Below are 12,250 nucleotides of genomic sequence, written 5' to 3'. Positions count from 1 at the left end.
GGAAACATCCTCCCCACATCCACTCTATCTGTGTCCTCTGGTCCTAGACTCCCCCACTGTAGGAAACATCCTCTCCACATCCACTCTATCTGTGTCCTCTGGTCCTAGACACCCCCAGTATAGGAAACATCCTCTCCACATCCACTCTATCTGTGTCCTCTGGTCCCAGACTCCCCCCAGTATAGGAAACATCCTCTCCACATCCACTCTATCTGTGTCCTCTGGTCCCAGACTCCCCCCACTATAGGAAACATCCTCTCCACATCCACTATATCTGTGTCCTCTGGTCCCAGTCTCCCCCCAGTATAGGAAACATCCTCTCCACATCCACTCTATCTGTGTCCTCTGGTCCTAGACACCCCCACTATAGGAACAATCCTCTCCACATCCACTCTATCTGTGTCCTCTGGTCCTAGACTCCCCCAGTATAGGAAACATCCTCTCCACATCCACTCTATCTGTGTCCTCTGGTCCTAGACTCCTCCACTATAGTAAACATCCTCTCCACATCCACTCTATCTGTGTCCTCTGGTCCTAGACTCCCCCACTATAGGAAACATCCTCTCCACATCCACTCTATCTGTGTCCTCTGGTCCTAGACTCCCCCACTGTAGGAAACATCCTCTCCACATCCACTCTATCTGTGTCCTCTGGTCCTAGACACCCCCACTATAGGAATCATCCTCTCCACATCCTCTCTATCTGTGTCCCCTGGTCCTAGACTCCCCCACTATAGGAAACATCCTCTCCACATCCACTCTATCTGTGTCCTCTGGTCCTAGACTCCTCCACTATAGTAAACATCCTCACCACATCCACTCTATCTGTGTCCTCTGGTCCTAGACTCCCCCACTATAGGAAACATTCTCTCCACATCCACTCTATCTGTGTCCTCTGGTCCTAGACTCCCTCACTATAGGAAACATCCTCTCCACATCCACTCTATCTGTGTCCTCTGGTCCTAGATTCCCCCACTACAGGAAACATCCTCTCCACATCCACTCTATCTGTGTCCTCTGGTCCTAGACTCCCCCACTGTAGGAAACATCCTCTCCACATCCACTCTATCTGTGTCCTCTGGTCCTAGACACCCCCAGTATAGGAAACATCCTCTCCACATCCACTCTATCTGTGTCCTCTGGTCCTAGACTCCCCCACTGTAGGAAACATCCTCTCCACATCCACTCTATCTGTGTCCTCTGGTCCTAGACACCCCCACTATAGGAAACATCCTCTCCACATCCACTCTATCTGTGTCCCCTGGTCCTAGACTCCCCCACTATAGGAAACATCCTCTCCACATCCACTCTATCTGTGTCCTCTGGTCCTAGACTCCTCCACCATAGTAAAAATCCTCTCCACGTCCACTCTATCTGTATCCTCTGGTCCTAGACTCCCCACTATAGGAAACATTCTCCCCACATCCACTCTATCCGTGTCCTCTGGTCCTAGACTCCCCCACTATAGGAAACATCCTCCCCACATCCACTCTATCTGTGTCCTCTGGTCCTAGACACCCCCACTATAGGAACAATCCTCTCCACATCCACTCTATCTGTGTCCCCTGGTCCTAGACTCCCCCACTATAGGAAACATCCTCTCCACATCCACTCTATCTGTGTCCTCTGCTCCTAGACTCCCCCACTATAGGAAACATCCTCCCCTCATCCACTCTATCTGTGTCCTCTGGTCCTAGACTCCCCCACTATAGGAAACATCCTCTCCACATCCACTCTATCTGTGTCCTCTGGTCCGAGACTCCCCCACTATAGGAAACATCCTCTCCATATCCACTCTATCTGTGTCCTCTGGTCCTAGACCTCCACTATAGGAAACATCCTCTCCACATCCACTCTATCTGTGTCCTCTGGTCCCAGACTCCCCACTATAGGAAACATCCTCCCCACATCCACTCTATCTGTGTCCTCTGGTCCTAGACTCCCCCACTATAGGAAACATCCTCCCCACATCCACTCTATCTGTGTCCTCTGGTCCTAGACTCCCCCACTATAGGAAACATCCTCTCCACATCCACTCTATCTGTGTCCTCTGGTCCCAGACTCCCCACTATAGGAAACATCCTCCCCACATCCAGTCTATCTGTGTCCTCTGGTCCTGGACTCCCCCACTACAGGAAACATCCTCTCCACATCCACTCTATCCGTGTCCTCTGGTCCTAGACTCCCCCACTATAGGAAACATCCTCCCCACATCCACTCTATCTGTGTCCTCTGGTCCTAGACTCCCCCACTATAGGAAACATCCTCTCCACATCCACTCTATCTGTGTCCTCTGGTCCCAGACTCCCCACTATAGGAAACATCCTCCCCACATCCACTCTATCTGTGTCCTCTGGTCCTAGACTCCCCCACTGTAGGAAACATCCTCTCCACATCCACTCTATCTGTGTCCTCTGGTCCTAGACACCCCCAGTATAGGAAACATCCTCTCCACATCCACTCTATCTGTGTCCTCTGGTCCCAGACTCCCCCCAGTATAGGAAACATCCTCTCCACATCCACTCTATCTGTGTCCTCTGGTCCCAGACTCCCCCCACTATAGGAAACATCCTCTCCACATCCACTATATCTGTGTCCTCTGGTCCCAGACTCCCCCCAGTATAGGAAACATCCTCTCCACATCCACTCTATCTGTGTCCTCTGGTCCTAGACACCCCCACTATAGGAACAATCCTCTCCACATCCACTCTATCTGTGTCCTCTGGTCCTAGACTCCCCCACTATAGGAAACATCCTCTCCACATCCACTCTATCTGTGTCCTCTGGTCCTAGACTCCTCCACTATAGTAAACATCCTCTCCACATCCACTCTATCTGTGTCCTCTGGTCCTAGACTCCCCCACTATAGGAAACATCCTCTCCACATCCACTCTATCTGTGTCCTCTGGTCCTAGACTCCCCCACTGTAGGAAACATCCTCTCCACATCCACTCTATCTGTGTCCTCTGGTCCTAGACACCCCCACTATAGGAATCATCCTCTCCACATCCTCTCTATCTGTGTCCCCTGGTCCTAGACTCCCCCACTATAGGAAACATCCTCTCCACATCCACTCTATCTGTGTCCTCTGGTCCTAGACTCCTCCACTATAGTAAACATCCTCACCACATCCACTCTATCTGTGTCCTCTGGTCCTAGACTCCCCCACTATAGGAAACATTCTCTCCACATCAACTCTATCTGTGTCCTCTGGTCCTAGACTCCCTCACTATAGGAAACATCCTCTCCACATCCACTCTATCTGTGTCCTCTGGTCCTAGATTCCCCCACTACAGGAAACATCCTCTCCACATCCACTCTATCTGTGTCCTCTGGTCCTAGACTCCCCCACTGTAGGAAACATCCTCTCCACATCCACTCTATCTGTGTCCTCTGGTCCTAGACACCCCCAGTATAGGAAACATCCTCTCCACATCCACTCTATCTGTGTCCTCTGGTCCTAGACTCCCCCACTGTAGGAAACATCCTCTCCACATCCACTCTATCTGTGTCGTCTGGTCCTAGACACCCCCACTATAGGAAACATCCTCTCCACATCCACTCTATCTGTGTCCCCTGGTCCTAGACTCCCCCACTATAGGAAACATCCTCTCCACATCCACTCTATCTGTGTCCTCTGGTCCTAGACTCCTCCACCATAGTAAAAATCCTCTCCACGTCCACTCTATCTGTATCCTCTGGTCCTAGACTCCCCACTATAGGAAACATTCTCCCCACATCCACTCTATCCGTGTCCTCTGGTCCTAGACTCCCCCACTATAGGAAACATCCTCCCCACATCCACTCTATCTGTGTCCTCTGGTCCTAGACTCCCCCACTATAGGAAACATCCTCTACACATCCACTCTATCTGTGTCCTCTGGTCCGAGACTCCCCCACTACAGGAATCATCCTCTCCACATCCACTCTATCTGTGTCCTCTGGTCCTACACCCCCACTATAGGAACAATCCTCTCCACATCCACTCTATCTGTGTCCCCTGGTCCTAGACTCCCCCACTATAGGAAACATCCTCTCCACATCCACTCTATCTGTGTCCTCTGCTCCTAGACTCCCCCACTATAGGAAACATCCTCCCCTCATCCACTCTATCTGTGTCCTCTGGTCCTAGACTCCCCCACTATAGGAAACATCCTCTCCACATCCACTCTATCTGTGTCCTCTGGTCCGAGACTCCCCCACTATAGGAAACATCCTCTCCATATCCACTCTATCTGTGTCCTCTGGTCCTAGACCTCCACTATAGGAAACATCCTCTCCACATCCACTCTATCTGTGTCCTCTGGTCCCAGACTCCCCACTATAGGAAACATCCTCCCCACATCCACTCTATCTGTGTCCTCTGGTCCTAGACTCCCCCACTATAGGAAACATCCTCCCCACATCCACTCTATCTGTGTCCTCTGGTCCTAGACTCCCCCACTATAGGAAACATCCTCTCCACATCCACTCTATCTGTGTCCTCTGGTCCCAGACTCCCCACTATAGGAAACATCCTCCCCACATCCAGTCTATCTGTGTCCTCTGGTCCTGGACTCCCCCACTACAGGAAACATCCTCTCCACATCCACTCTATCTGTGTCCTCTGGTCCTAGAGTCCCCCACTATAGGAAACATCCTCTCCACATCCACTATATCTGTGTCCTCTGGTCCCAGACTCCCCCACTATAGGAAACATCCTCTCCACATCCACTCTATCTGTGTCCTCTGGTCCCAGACTCCCCCCAGTATAGGAAACATCCTCTCCACATCCACTCTATCTGTGTCCTCTGGTCCCAGACTCCCCCCACTATAGGAAACATCCTCTCCACATCCACTATATCTGTGTCCTCTGGTCCCAGACTCCCCCCAGTATAGGAAACATCCTCTCCAGATCCACTCTATCTGTGTCCTCTGGTCCTAGACACCCCCACTATAGGAACAATCCTCTCCACATCCACTCTATCTGTGTCCTCTGGTCCTAGACTCCCCCACTATAGGAAACATCCTCTCCACATCCACTCTATCTGTGTCCTCTGGTCCTAGACTCCTCCACTATAGTAAACATCCTCTCCACATCCACTCTATCTGTGTCCTCTGGTCCTAGACTCCCCCACTATAGGAAACATCCTCTCCACATCCACTCTATCTGTGTCCTCTGGTCCTAGACTCCCCCACTGTAGGAAACATCCTCTCCACATCCACTCTATCTGTGTCCTCTGGTCCTAGACACCCCCACTATAGGAAACATCCTCTCCACATCCTCTCTATCTGTGTCCCCTGGTCCTAGACTCCCCCACTATAGGAAACATCCTCTCCACATCCACTCTATCTGTGTCCTCTGGTCCTAGACTCCTCCACTATAGTAAACATCCTCACCACATCCACTCTATCTGTGTCCTCTGGTCCTAGACTCCCCCACTATAGGAAACATTCTCTCCACATCCACTCTATCTGTGTCCTCTGGTCCTAGACTCCCTCACTATAGGAAACATCCTCTCCACATCCACTCTATCTGTGTCCTCTGGTCCTAGATTCCCCCACTACAGGAAACATCCTCTCCACATCCACTCTATCTGTGTCCTCTGGTCCTAGACTCCCCCACTGTAGGAAACATCCTCTCCACATCCACTCTATCTGTGTCCTCTGGTCCTAGACACCCCCAGTATAGGAAACATCCTCTCCACATCCACTCTATCTGTGTCCTCTGGTCCTAGACTCCCCCACTGTAGGAAACATCCTCTCCACATCCACTCTATCTGTGTCCTCTGGTCCTAGACACCCCCACTATAGGAAACATCCTCTCCACATCCACTCTATCTGTGTCCCCTGGTCCTAGACTCCCCCACTATAGGAAACATCCTCTCCACATCCACTCTATCTGTGTCCTCTGGTCCTAGACTCCTCCACCATAGTAAACATCCTCTCCACGTCCACTCTATCTGTATCCTCTGGTCCTAGACTCCCCACTATAGGAAACATCCTCCCCACATCCACTCTATCTGTGTCCTCTGGTCCTAGACTCCCCCACTATAGGAAACATCCTCTACACATCCACTCTATCTGTGTCCTCTGGTCCGAGACTCCCCCACTACAGGAATCATCCTCTCCACATCCACTCTATCTGTGTCCTCTGGTCCTAGACACCCCCACTATAGGAACAATCCTCTCCACATCCACTCTATCTGTGTCCCCTGGTCCTAGACTCCCCCACTATAGGAAACATCCTCTCCACATCCACTCTATCTGTGTCCTCTGCTCCTAGACTCCCCCACTATAGGAAACATCCTCCCCTCATCCACTCTATCTGTGTCCTCTGGTCCTAGACTCCCCCACTATAGGAAACATCCTCTCCACATCCACTCTATCTGTGTCCTCTGGTCCGAGACTCCCCCACTATAGGAAACATCCTCTCCACATCCACTCTATCTGTGTCCTCTGGTCCTAGACCCCCACTATAGGAAACATCCTCTCCACATCCACTCTATCTGTGTCCTCTGGTCCCAGACTCCCCACTATAGGAAACATCCTCCCCACATCCACTCTATCTGTGTCCTCTGGTCCTAGACTCCCCCACTATAGGAAACATCCTCCCCACATCCACTCTATCTGTGTCCTCTGGTCCTAGACTCCCCCACTATAGGAAACATCCTCTCCACATCCACTCTATCTGTGTCCTCTGGTCCCAGACTCCCCACTATAGGAAACATCCTCCCCACATCCACTCTATCTGTGTCCTCTGGTCCTAGACTCCCCCACTACAGGAAACATCCTCTCCACATCCACTCTATCTGTGTCCTCTGGTCCTAGAGTCCCCCACTATAGGAAACATCCTCTCCACATCCACTCTATCTGTGTCCTCTGGTCCTAGACTCCCCCACTATAGGAAACATCCTCTCCACATCCACTCTATCTGTGTCCTCTGGTCCTAGACTCCCCCACAATAGGAAACATCCTCTCCACATCCACTCTATCTGTGTCCTCTGGTCCTGGACTCCCCCACTATAGGAAACATCCTCTCCACATCTACTCTATCTGTGTCCTCTGGTCCTAGACTCCCCCACTATAGGAAACATCCTCTCCACATCCACTCTATCTGTGTCCTCTGGTCCTGGACTCCCCCACTACAGGAAACATCCTCTCCACATCCACTCTATCTGTGTCCTCTGGTCCTAGACTCCCCCACTGATTGGTGAAGGAGATAGAAGGCCGCGGGAGGAAAGTGGGGTGAGCATCAGAGGGGGGCGACGGCAGCCAAGGAGATAACACTGGGGAGGGAAGAGGGGATGGGAAATGATGAAGGGGGTGGGGGTGCGGAGGTATTACTGGAAGTTTGAGAAATCGATGTTCATGCCATCAGATTGGAGGCTGCCCAAACAGAATCTAAGGTGTTGATCCTCCAACGTAAGCCATGAGTGGCTATGGAGGCCAAGTCACTGGGTGCATTTAAGGCAGAGATAGATAAGTTCTTGGTTACCCAGGGCATCAAAGGGTATAGAGTGAAGGCAGGGGAGTGGGGATGACTGGACCAGACCAGGATAGAATGGCGGAGTGGACTCGATGGGCCGAACGGCCTACTTCTGCTCCCATAACTTACGGTCTTATATCCACAGTGGAGGAGGCCATAGGTGGACATATTGGTGTGGGAATGGGAAGTGGAATTGAAATGGGTGGCCTCTGGGAGATCCCGCAGATGGAGCATAGGCGCTCGTGAAGCCATCTGCATCGGTCTCACCGACACACAGGAGGCCACACCGGAAGCACCGGTTACAGCAGATGACCCCAACAGGTTCAAAGGTGAAGTGTCATCTCACCCGGGGCAGTGAGCCGCCAGGAGGGAGATCAGTGAGGAGGGACGAACGGGTGAAGGAGTCACAAAGCAGAAAGTGGCGGTGGGGGGGGGGAGAAGGGAGAAGATGTGTTTGTTGGTGGGATCCAGTTGGAGGTGGTGGAAGCTTTGGCGAATTACGTGATGGACACAGGCGTGTAGATGAGGACAACCTTCCACATGGAAGGTTAGTTAAGAAGGTCCAGTCGTTAGGTATTAATGCTGGAGTAATAAAATGGATTCAACAGTGGCTAGATGGGAGATGCCAGAGAGTAGTGGTGGATAATTGTTTATCGGGATGGAGGCCGGTGACTAGCGGGGTGCCTCAGGGATCTGTTTTGGGCCCAATGTTGTTTGTAATATACATAAATGATCTGGATGATGGGGTGGTAAATTGGATTAGTAAGTATGCCGATGATACTAAGGTAGGAGGTGTTGTGGACAATGAGGTGGGTTTTCAAAGCTTGCAGGGAGATTTATGTCGGTTAGAAGAATGGGCTGAATGTTTGCAGATGGAGTTTAATGCTGAGAAGTGTGAGGTTCTACATTTTGGCAGGAATAATCCAAATAGAACATACAGGGTAAATGGTAGGGCATTGAGGAATGCAGAGGAACAGAGAGATCTAGGAATAACAGTGCATAGTTCCCTGAAGGTGGAGTCTCATGTAGATAGGGTGGTGAAGAAGGCTTTTGGAACGCTGGCCTTTATAAATCAAAGCATTGAGTACAGAAGTTGGGATGTAATGTTAAAATTGTACAAGGCATTGGTAAGGCCAAATTTGGAATATTGTGTACAGTTCTGGTTATCGAATTATAGGAAAGATATCAATAAATTAGAGAGAGTGCAGAGACGATTTACTAGGATGTTACCTGGGTTTCAGCACTTAAGTTACAGAGAAAGGTTGAACAAGTTAGGTCTCTATTCATTGGAGCGTAGAAGGTTGAGGGGGGATTTGATCGAGGTATTTAAAATTTTGAGAGGGATAGATAGAGTTGACGTGAATAGGCTGTTTCCATTGAGAGTAGGGGAGATTCAAACGAGAGGACATGATTTGAGAGTTAGGGGGCAGAAGTTTAAGGGAAACACGAGGGGGTATTTCTTTACTCAGAGAGTGATAGCTGTGTGGAATGAGCTTCCTGTAGAAGTAGTAGAGGCCAGTTCAGTTGTGTCATTTAAGGTAAAATTGGATAGGTATATGGACAGGAAAGGAGTGGAGGGTTATGGGCTGAGTGCGGGTAGGTGGGACTAGGTGAGATTAAGGGTTCGGCACGGACTAGGAGGGCCGAGATGGCCTGTTTCCGTGCTGTGATTGTTATATGGTTATAAGAGTGGCAGGGTGGCAGGAGGATGGAGTAAGAGCAGGCGTCTGTGAAACGGAAGAGATGTAGATGAGGGCAGCATTGATGGAGGGGGAAGAGAAGCCCCTTCCTTTGAAAAAGGAGGGCATCTCCTTCATTCTGGAATAGAAAAGCCTCATCCTGAGAGCAAATGCGGCAGAGACGTTTTTACAAGTCGCAGGGCGGTCCGGGGAGCTGTGAGAGTCCGCTGGCTTATAACAGCCATCAGTGGATAAGCTGTCTCCGGAGACAGGGACAGTGAGAGCAAGAAAGGGAAGGGACGTGTCAGAAATGGGCAGGTGGAAGATGGAGGGAATTACATCCTCGCCCTCTCGAATTGAATGCTCACATCGTACTCGTCTTCCTCACCACTGGCTCAGCCCGCAGGTTACCCTTCAGGGGACCCTGCGTGAGGACTCCGGACTCCGACGGCCCGGGGCCACGCTACCGTGTCACGCCACCCACGTGGTCAGTCGATGTTTTCGGGTCCGGTTGGTCGGGCTGAACAGGGGGGAGGGCGGAGACTTGAGCACTGGCAGTGAGAGTCAAAAGGAAGTCTGTGGGCAGGAAGAGACCAAGTGTCACAGGCATGGCTGCTGCCGCCATTTGCTATTCAGAGTGGGCTGCGCCTTGCCCTCTGGTTACACTTTAACCTCAGCCTCTTCACATCTGGTCACCCAGCACAGAAGGTGCAGGCCAGTGGGAGGGCTTCCTGGTAGCCTTGTCGTGGGCAGGACACGCAGGCCGGAGGCCGAAGGTTCTGCCCAGGCTGACTGCCTGGTAGTAGAACACTACAGTGTGGGCCCTTTAGCCCACCATGTTGTGCCGACCTTTCAACCCATGACCTTGCAACCTCAGGCGTCACGGTAGCGTAGCGGATAGGCGGCAGCTCAGGGTTTCAGAGTTCAGAGTTCAATTCCAAAGTCACTTGCACGTCCTCCCTTGAGGAAAGTGTGGGTTTCTTCCCACCATCCAAAGACGCAGCAGTTGGTGGGCCATTGAAAATTGTCCTGTGATGAGGCGAGGGTTAAGCCAGGAGCTGCTGGGAGGCGTGTTTCGAGGGGCTGGAAGGACCCATTCCAAACTCTTGAGGTCAATCTAACCCCTCCTTCCTACATAGCCCTCCATTTTCCCTCTCCTGGATAAGGCGTTCAGGGACTGAAGCTCCCTCCGTACTGTCCCATCACACATTCCCCAGGTTGCGAGAATGCCCGGGTCACACTTACCGAAGGAGGCGTGGCATCTTTCGCTACCATGTCCTCGAGGTGTACAGTGAAGATGGCCTCTGCGTGGTTCAGATACTCAGCCACCCTCTTTTTAATAGCATCTTGCCTCTCTGCACTTGGCTCACCTTAAAAGGAAAACACCTGTTAACCGTCGTTTGTTCACCCAGGGGCGACCCCTCCCAGAGCAGCACCTGCTGCCCCCAGCCCCCAGCAGCGGGAAACGCCAGTTCCATCGTCGAGCTGGGAACTCCTATCAGCCACAACACCGTAAGGTATTGGAGAAGAATCAGGCCAAGCAGTCCATCGGGTCTGTTCCAGCACTCTGTGACGGCTGATTGATTTCCCCTCTCAACCCCATTCTCCTGCCCTCTCCCTGATATTGCTTGTCATATATCACCTACACGTTGCTGTATGGTGTTTACATGTTGCTGAATGCTGTCTACACGTTGTGGGTTGTCTGCATGGTGTATGGTGTCCACTCATTCTATGTTATCTACACGTTGTGTCTACATGTTGTTTTTTGGTGTCTACACGCTGTTGTATGTTGTCTACATGTTGTTTTAAGGTGTCTACACGTTCCTGTATGGTGTCTACACGTTGCTGTATGGTGTCTACACGTTGCTGTATGGTGTCTACACGTTGTTGAATGGTGTCTACACGTTGTATGTTGTCTACATGTTGTTGTTTGGTGTCTACACATTCCTGTATGGTTCTACTTATTATTTTGTGGTGTCTACATTTTGTTATATGGTGTCTACATGCTGTTGAATAGTGTCTATACATTGTCTGCTGTCTACATCTTTTTATGGAATCTACATGTTGAATTCTGTCTACATGTTGTATGGTGTCTACACATTGTTGAATGGTATCCAAACATTGTTTTATGGTGTCTACATGTTATTGTAGGGTATCCACACGCTGTTTTATGGTGCCTACATGTTGTTTTAGGGTATCCACACGCTGTTTTATGGTGTCTACATGTTGTTTTAGGGTATCCACACGCTGTTTTATGGTGTCTACATGTTGTTTTAGGGTATCCACACGCTGTTTTATGGTGTCTACATGTTGTTTTAGGGTATCCACACGCTGTTTTATGGTGTCTACATGTTGTTTTAGGGTATCCACACGCTGTTTTATGGTGTCTACATGTTGTTTTAGTGTATCCACACGCTGTTTTATGGTGTCTACATGTTGTTTTAGGGTATCCACACGCTGTTTTATGGTGTCTACATGTTGTTTTAGGGTATCCACACGCTGTTTTATGGTGTCTACATGTTGTTTTAGGGTATCCACACGCTGTTTTATGGTGTCTACATGTTATTGTAGGGTATCCACACGCTGTTTTATGGTGTCTACATGTTGTTTTAGGGTATCCACACGCTGTTTTATGGTGTCTACATGTTATTGTAGGGTATCCACACGCTGTTTTATGGTGTCTACATGTTATTGTAGGGTATCCACACGCTGTTTTATGGTGTCTACATGTTATTGTAGGGTATCCACACGCTGTTTTATGGTGTCTACATGTTGTTTTAGGGTATCCACACGCTGTTTTATGGTGTCTACATGTTGTTTTAGGGTATCCACACGCTGTTTTATGGTGTCTACATGTTGTTTTAGGGTATCCACACGCTGTTTTATGGTGTCTACATGTTGTTTTAGGGTATCCACACGCTGTTTTATGGTGTCTACGTTGTTTTAGGGTATCCACACGCTGTTTTATGGTGTCTACATGTTGTTTTAGGGTATCCACACGCTGTTTTATGGTGTCTACATGTTATTGTAGGGTATCCACACGCTGTTTTATGGTGTCTACATGTTGTTTTAGGGTATCCACACGCTGTTTTATGGTGTCTACA

General features: G+C 50.1%; 1 protein-coding gene across 2 annotated transcripts in view; it reads right to left on the bottom strand.

Annotated features, from left to right (window-relative positions):
• Nucleotides 1-12,250, bottom strand: part of LOC132383726 (sorting nexin-15-like) — a 237,046-nt gene that overhangs the window by 100,943 nt on the left and 123,853 nt on the right. For both annotated transcript variants that reach the window (XM_059954919.1, XM_059954918.1), the window contains one exon: nt 10,392-10,516. In XM_059954919.1, coding sequence (XP_059810902.1) covers nt 10,392-10,516 — 125 coding nt within the window. The remainder of the gene's footprint in view (nt 1-10,391; nt 10,517-12,250) is intronic.

The sequence above is a fragment of the Hypanus sabinus genome, chromosome 31 (genome assembly GCF_030144855.1).
Source record: "Hypanus sabinus isolate sHypSab1 chromosome 31, sHypSab1.hap1, whole genome shotgun sequence".
In the NCBI taxonomy this organism is placed as follows: Eukaryota; Metazoa; Chordata; class Chondrichthyes; order Myliobatiformes; family Dasyatidae; genus Hypanus; species Hypanus sabinus.
Note: the sequence above shows the minus strand (reverse complement) of the source record. Positions and strands in the feature narration are given on the sequence as shown.